This window comes from Vulpes vulpes, chromosome 8 (assembly GCF_048418805.1).
Source record: "Vulpes vulpes isolate BD-2025 chromosome 8, VulVul3, whole genome shotgun sequence".
In the NCBI taxonomy this organism is placed as follows: Eukaryota; Metazoa; Chordata; class Mammalia; order Carnivora; family Canidae; genus Vulpes; species Vulpes vulpes.
In genome coordinates this window covers 63,183,403-63,190,357 of record NC_132787.1, presented here as the reverse complement: position 1 = coordinate 63,190,357, position 6,955 = coordinate 63,183,403, and the positions used below count along the sequence as shown (strand labels likewise).

Below are 6,955 nucleotides of genomic sequence, written 5' to 3'. Positions count from 1 at the left end.
TGAATTTTCTAGGCCAGTTTTCAACTACTTGATTGGGGCGATTGACTGTAAAATACTCGGGATGGCGTGTCACGTCCTTAATACATAGTCATTTGAAAAACAGAACAAGCCAATGTGAGATTACTTTACTAGCCTGAGAAATCCGCGAGGGTGCCAAAGAAACGTTAACCCAGGAGACAGCCTTTTGCCACGCAGGTGGCGGCGGTTCCGTACTCGGAGACACAATCTGACGTGGCGGGGCGGGACTTCCGACAGGAGGCGGAAGCGGAGCGGGAGGCACCGGCCGGCGGGTGAGGCCAGGCAGGACCCCGCAGCACACACCTCGGTGCTAGGATGGCTCGGGGCGAGCGGCGGCGCCGCGGAGCTCCTGTAGACGGAGCGCGGACAGCTGAAAGGGCGGCTCGGGGCGGCCCGGCACGACGGGGCGGTGAGGCCCGTGGCTTTGCCTGGAGAGCGGCTTTGGGCGTCGTGGTCCTGTCTCTGGCCCTGGGCTTGTCAGGATGCTGGCTGCTGGAGTGGCACCGTGCACGGCGGGCGGTCACACTGCACTCTGCGCCCCCATCCCTGCCTCCCGACTCTTCCAGCCCCGCGGTGGCCCCGGACCTCTTCTGGGGCACCTACCGCCCTCACGTCTACTTCGGCATGAAGACCCGCAGCCCGAAGCCCCTTCTCACCGGTAACTGGGCCTCGGGGAGGGCGGGCAGGCAGGCGAACTCTTAATCTGGGCGCCCCAGCTTCACGCCAGAGCAAGAGTGGGGAGGGGCGTGGTTCAGGAGAGTTATGAGGAGGGTTGACCCTGAAGTTCTCGGAGACCCAGAGGGACAGATCCCCTGCCCTCTCATTGACTTACGTGGCCGTTCTACCCCCAGGACTGATGTGGGCACAGCAAGGCGCCACCCCAGGGACCCCTAAGCTCAGGCACACGTGTGAGCAGGGGGACGGCGTGGGTCCCTATGGCTGGGAGTTCCACGACGGTCTCTCCTTCGGGCGGCAACACATCCAGGATGGGGCCTTAAGGCTCACCACTGAGTTCGTCAAGAGGCCTGGGGGTCAGCACGGAGGGGACTGGAGCTGGAGAGTGACTGTAGAGCCTCAGGTCAGGGCCTCAGGACACCCTTCCCCCCCCAGCCCAGACTCCCTCCACCCTTTCTTTGCTGCTAGCAAACCGCAGTATGATGAGGCAGTTAACGGCAGAGGCTGAGTCTGGCTGCCTGCCTTAAACACTTGTCTATATGACCATCTCTATTTATTATCATAAGCCATGGTTTCCTAGTCTGCAAGATGGAGATACAAATAGCACTTAAGTCATAGGATTGTAAGAATGAAAGAAAATGATGTGTAGAGTTCTTAGGATAGTACATGACACAAAAGCACTCTGTTAATTCCCAGAGAACCCTACGCGCAAAGCTCTGTACCTCATCTCACTGGGTGCTGACTCTCACTGACCCTCAACACTATAGATCTATGTTTACCATGTTGCTCCTGCATGGTGCCCCTTTCAGTAAGGCTGAATTTTCAGGAGAGACTGCTAATCTAATGGTGTGTTTTTCTGTCCTCCTTGGTCACCCAGGCCTCAGGTACCTCTGCCCTTCCTTTGGTGTCCCTGTTCTTCTATGTGGTGACAGATGGCAAGGAAGTCCTAGTGCCAGAGGTTGGGGCCAAAGGGCAGTTGAAATTCATCAGTGGGCACTCCAGTGAACTTGGTGACTTCCGCTTTACACTTATGGCGCCAACCAATCCAGGGGATCTTGCCCCCAAGTATAGCAGGTAACTGGGGGAAGAGAGTGTGGGGTGATGGTTGGGGTAGTATGGATGCTGATGTAGCCTGATTTCTATCTCCCCCACTCTACCCTCTTTCTACCAGTTATTTCCCTTCTCACTAGGCTCCATGTCCCCTATATTGCCAAACCCTTCCATCCCGACCCCCAGTCTCCTCTTACTTCTCTTTATAATGCTCACCATCCTCTCCTGAGTAATGTTTCCTATTTACCTTCTTCCCTTCAAGCTACAATGTCTTCTGGTCCTCCAACCCAGGACTTCCCTTGCTGACAGAGATGGTGAAGAGTCGCCTAAATAGCTGGTTTCAGCACCGGCCCCCAGGGGCTTCCCCTGAACGATACCTCGGCTTGCCAGGATCTCTGAAATGGGAGGACAAAGGCCCAAGTGGGCAAGGACAGGGACAAGGGCAATTCTTGATACAACAGGTGACACTGAAAACCCCCTTTTCTGTGGAGTTGCTGTTTGAATCAGGCAGTGCCCGGGCAGGCAGAAGCCAAGCCGTGGAGCAGCTGGCAGGCAGCCTACTGACCCAAGCCCTGGAGAGCCATGCTGAAGCCTTTAGAGAACACTTTGAGAAGACTTTTCAACTGAAGGAGAAGGGCCTGAGCCTTGAGGAGCAGGCTTTGGGTCAGGTTGCCCTCAGTGGCCTCCTTGGTGGGATTGGCTACTTTTACGGACAAGGTCTGGTGTTGGCAGACATGGGGGTTGAGGGATCTGAGCAGAAGGTGGACCCAGCCCTCTTTCCACCTGTCCCTCTTTTCACAGCAGTGCCCTCCCGGTCATTCTTCCCACGAGGCTTCCTTTGGGATGAGGGCTTTCACCAGTTGGTGGTCCAGAGGTGGGATCCCCGCCTTACCCGGGAGGTCCTAGGCCACTGGCTGGGGTTGCTCAATGCTGATGGCTGGATTGGACGGGAGCAGGTGCTAGGGGATGAGGCTCGAGCCCGGGTGCCCCCAGAATTCCTGGTGCAGAAGGCAGCCCACGCCAACCCCCCAACCCTGCTTTTGCCTGTAGCCCACATGCTAGAGGTTGGTGACCCTGCGGACTTTGCCTTCCTCCGCAGGGCCTTCCCCCGTCTGTGTGCTTGGTTCTCCTGGCTCCATAAGAGCCAGGCAGGCCCAGTGCCACTATCTTACCGCTGGCGGGGCCGGGACCCAGTCTTGCCAACCTTGTTGAACCCTAAGACGCTGCCTTCAGGGCTGGATGACTATCCCCGGGCTTCACACCCTTCAGTCAGTGAGCGGCACTTGGACCTGCGATGCTGGATGGCACTGGGTGCCCGTGTGCTGCTGCGGCTGGCAGAGCAGCTAGGAGAGGCTGAGGCAGCTGCGGAGCTGGGTCCACTGGCTGCATCACTGGAGGCAGAAGAGAACCTGGATGAGCTGCACTGGGCCCCAGAGCTAGGAGTCTTTGCAGACTTTGGGAACCACACAAAAGCGGTGCAGCTGAAGCCTCGGCCCCCTCAGGGGTTGGTGCGGGTAGTGGGCCGGCCCCACCCTCGCTTACAGTATGTGGATGCCTTGGGCTATGTCAGTCTTTTTCCCCTGCTCCTGAGGCTGCTGGACCCCAATTCCCCCCGCCTTGGGCCTCTGCTGGATGTTCTAGCTGACAGCCGCCATCTCTGGAGCCCCTTTGGCTTGCGCTCCCTTGCAGCCTCCAGCCCCTTTTATGGCCAGCGCAATTCAGAGCATGATCCTCCCTACTGGCGGGGTGCTGTGTGGCTCAATGTCAACTACTTGGCCTTAGGGGCCCTCTACCACTATGGTCATCTGGAGGGTCCCCACCAGGCCCAGGCTGCCAAGCTCCACCGTGAGCTCCGTACCAATGTGGTGGGCAATGTCTGGCGGCAGTATCAGGCCACAGGTTTCCTTTGGGAGCAGTATAGTGACCGGGATGGGCGGGGAATGGGGTGTCGCCCTTTCCAAGGCTGGACCAGCCTTGTCCTACTGGCCATGGCTGAAGACTACTAAAGAGGGAGGATGAGAGGGGTGCCAGGCCCCCAGTCTGGATTAGAGGGACAAGGTCTCTAGCTTCTACCCCCCCAGCCCTCAGATACTAGTGCTTCAAATCCTTCTCAGCTCATCTCAGGTGTCTCCTTCCTGTCATCCCACATAGCCCTGGGGTGAATGTGAATTCAGAGTCTATTTTTTCTAAATAAATTGGAAAACCACGCCAGACTCTATTCTTTTGCCAGCTCTGCCTCACCAAGAAGTTCCAGCTCAGTCCAGACCTTAGGGCTGCCTCCTGTTTTTCAGAGGAGGGTGGGAAAAGTGGCATTACATGTCCCCTCCAAATCCAGTTAGGTCAAGGTGAGCAATGCAGCAAGTTGAGCACTAGTCCATTGAGCACCAGTCCACCCAAATTCACAAGCAGCTGGTTCACATCTCTTTAATGAGATCAAAGGCTCCTGTGTGTTTTTGGGGGGTAGAGCTAGCACAGTCCCCCAAACACTGCCACTCTTTTCAAGACTCCACCCCTTTCAGGCAGATTAGAAGTGGCAGGGAGAGGCCAAAGAGAACTTGGGCCCAGGGCAGTTTCTGGTGAGCAAGTAATCCACCCACCCTCCCAAAACTGTTTATGGGATGTCCCCTTCACTGGAAGCTAGCTCCACAGGGGAGGCCTGGGGTACAGGATTGAGGGGCAGCACACAAGGGTCCTCCAGATCTGGTGGGGTGGCACCAGCCCTAGCCTCCTTGACTGGCTTGCCCTCGCTAGAGTCAGGACAAGGGCAGAGCTCAATACCTGAGTCACCAGTCAGGCGGCGATAGCGGCAGGAAGGAGGTGTGGGGGTAGGGCTCATCCCAGCCCCTGGCTCACCCTCCTGATGAGGGGGTGCACTCTGGTGGGAGGAACCACCTTCCACATTTGTTCCCTCGCAGGGGGCAGGGCAGCTAGAAGCAGAGGAGCGGCAGGTGCGTTCACTGGAAGCAGTCAAGGGGCAGCCTGAGGCTGCAGTGTAAGGAGGTGGTGGTGTGCCCGGCCGGTGAACCACATCCTCATAGGCTGGGGGTTTGAAGGTGCTGAGGAGGCCTGCGGGAAAGAATGGCATGGTTGGTGGGGCACCCAGAGGTGGCGTAGTGGTATCTCTAGTATTAGGAAAAGTCTGCTTTGAAATTTCTGAAAAGGGGAATGTGTGGATGATTCCAGGTTCTGGGTTGGGAGAGGCTGCTGGCAGTGAGCCCAGAGCCTCCAGCCACTCACGAAGGTCAAGCAGCGAACCGGTGGGGACAGGGCCAACTCCATGGCATGCCCCATGGTAGGCTAACAAGTTGATCTCACGCTGCCGCTGCTGTTGCTGCAGCCGGAGCTTAGCTCGACGATGACGGAAGGCGCAACAGCAGCTAAAGAGGATGAGGACAGTCCAGAGCAGCCAGAACCCTGCAAGGGGTGAGGAGGGAGGGTCTTAGCTACCTCCCAGGCACAGAAAGGTCCATGAAGGCAGGAATTTTGAGGCCCAAGGGAGGGTGGGCAGAAGGACCCAAGAACAGCCCCCTTGGAGACTCACACCAGAGCTCATAGTAGTAGGTGCAGCAGCCCGTCTCCCCGCAGCAGTGACCACTCTCACAGAGGTAGGGCTGGTTGTTCACTCCTGGGCACAGCTCTCGAAGCTGGGAGCAAGGAGGCACTTAGAACCAAGGGAGATTCCAGCCCCAGCCCCAGGCACTGTCCACCCCCACCCCACTGCATGCAAGGGCACAGTCCCACTCGCTGAGCCAAGTTGAGCTCAGAGAGATTTGTGGGGAGGGAAAGAGTGATGGTGAGAGGAGTGTTGGAACATCTGAAGGGCTGTTGACGTGGAAGAGGATTTGGAACATTAGGAATCTGTCTAGAGAACAAGATGCAAGGTGTGGACATACAAAGAGACAGATTTCAGTTCTGCATATGGAGACTTCTCTCACACTCAGGCTGGTTCCCCAGGGTGTTTTCTGTTAAGGGAGTGTTTGGGCAGAAGCCAGAGGGCAATCTGAGCTATCTCAAAGTCTTAAACAATGGGTAAAGGGTTTAAGGTAATTTCCAATGCTAAAATGCTTTCATTACCCGCCCCCCACCCAATGCCTCCCCACCCCCAAGCCGGATCTTTCCACCCGTGGGTCTCAGGCTTCCTAGGGTAGAGGAAGGGCCATATGAGTCCCAGAGCAGTGCTCCCAACCAGATGGGATTGCTGTGGATGATAAAGGATGGCATCCAGGGCGCGAGTCTGGGTTCCAGCTCTTCTCCAAATTGCTCCCTCAAGAGAAGACGCTGCCGGACTCTGTTGTGACAATAGGCACACAGAAAAACATCACAAATAACTGTTGTAAGACAGAGGGAGCTTCCCTGGGCCTCACTATGTCTTTGGTCACTGGAGAGCCACTGCAAGCTTCCACTGCAGCCATGGGATGGGAGTCTATGGAGTTGCAGGCAAAGTCAACTGCATCTACGTTACAAAGTTTAGACAAAGAGCAGAGGGGACATATTTAGGAACTTCACAGTATCTTTGGCTACGTGAGTTCCTCCCCAACCCCCCAAAAGGTAGGGACAAGGAGAGGGGATAGAGAAATAAATGGCTGTCGTGATAGGCTTTTGGAGCAGTTGGGATACCTGCTGTTGCGGCACGCGAAGTGCCCCCCAGGCCTCCTCGCTGCCGTTCCCGCTGCTGGCCTGAGCCATGCCTCCACCTACAGCCCCTTGTAGACCACAGCCTCCTCTATCGCCAGGCGCCCCGCCCCTGCCACCTCTGCCGCCACCGCCATGGCCCCTGCCCGGCCCATCTTCGCTGCCGCCACCATCACTCCGCGGCTGGAGCTTCCATCCGGGGCGAGCTCTGCCAACTAGGACCCAGATTGCTCGGCCCTACCAATCGGCAACGCCCGCCGGCGGACGGGCCAATAGGAACGGGCCGGAGGGCTCTCCCGGCGACCAATCCACAGCCGCGCCTCCGCCACTCGCCCAGACAACAAGAGCTCACACAGACAAAGAGTGGGGCAAGGTTCGACCCTGCCCCTGACTGACAGCGACAACAGCCAATACGGACAACAGAACGGGCTCCGCGTTATCAGCCAATGAACGGCCGTCCAGGAAAGCAAATTTTCCACTGATTGGCTTGAGCGTTATTTCCGAGGATGACGACGGAGGCCCAACCAAGCCAGGTGACCCCGCTGGAAGAGGCGAGGCGAGGCGGGGCGGGGCGGCGTCC

At 57.4% G+C, this 6,955-nt stretch overlaps 2 protein-coding genes and 1 long non-coding RNA gene across 6 annotated transcripts; 1 reads left to right on the top strand and 2 right to left on the bottom strand.

Moving 5' to 3' along the window:
• Positions 1-110: 110 nt before the first annotated feature.
• LOC140599984 (uncharacterized) lies at positions 111-3,134 on the bottom strand. Its single transcript, XR_012003109.1, has 3 exons — positions 2,948-3,134; positions 1,991-2,138; positions 111-1,771 (listed from the first exon to the last, which is right to left on the bottom strand). It is a non-coding gene; the product is annotated as an uncharacterized lncRNA (long non-coding RNA).
• On the top strand, positions 242-3,950 carry MOGS (mannosyl-oligosaccharide glucosidase). The gene is made up of 4 exons (XM_025994479.2): positions 242-676; positions 870-1,096; positions 1,571-1,767; positions 2,006-3,950. The coding sequence occupies exons 1-4, from the start codon at positions 334-336 to the stop codon at positions 3,747-3,749; spliced, it is 2,511 nt and encodes an 836-aa protein (XP_025850264.2). The 5' UTR covers positions 242-333; the 3' UTR covers positions 3,750-3,950.
• Positions 3,951-4,153: 203 nt separating this feature from the next.
• Positions 4,154-6,932, bottom strand: WBP1 (WW domain binding protein 1). 4 transcript variants are annotated; one of them, XM_025994491.2, is made up of 5 exons: positions 6,361-6,932; positions 5,930-6,031; positions 5,285-5,387; positions 4,981-5,157; positions 4,154-4,809 (listed from the first exon to the last, which is right to left on the bottom strand). In XM_025994491.2, exons 1-5 carry the CDS (start codon positions 6,427-6,429, stop codon positions 4,355-4,357), a joined length of 906 nt encoding a protein of 301 aa, XP_025850276.1. In that variant the 5' UTR covers positions 6,430-6,932; the 3' UTR covers positions 4,154-4,354. The 4 variants fall into 4 exon arrangements, with proteins under 4 accessions (XP_025850276.1, XP_072623113.1, XP_025850277.1 ...); XM_072767012.1 differs by lacking the exon at positions 5,930-6,031 and adding an exon at positions 6,108-6,196 and having other exon boundaries at positions 6,361-6,592; XM_025994492.2 differs by lacking the exon at positions 5,930-6,031.
• Between the last annotated feature and the right edge of the window lie 23 nt (positions 6,933-6,955).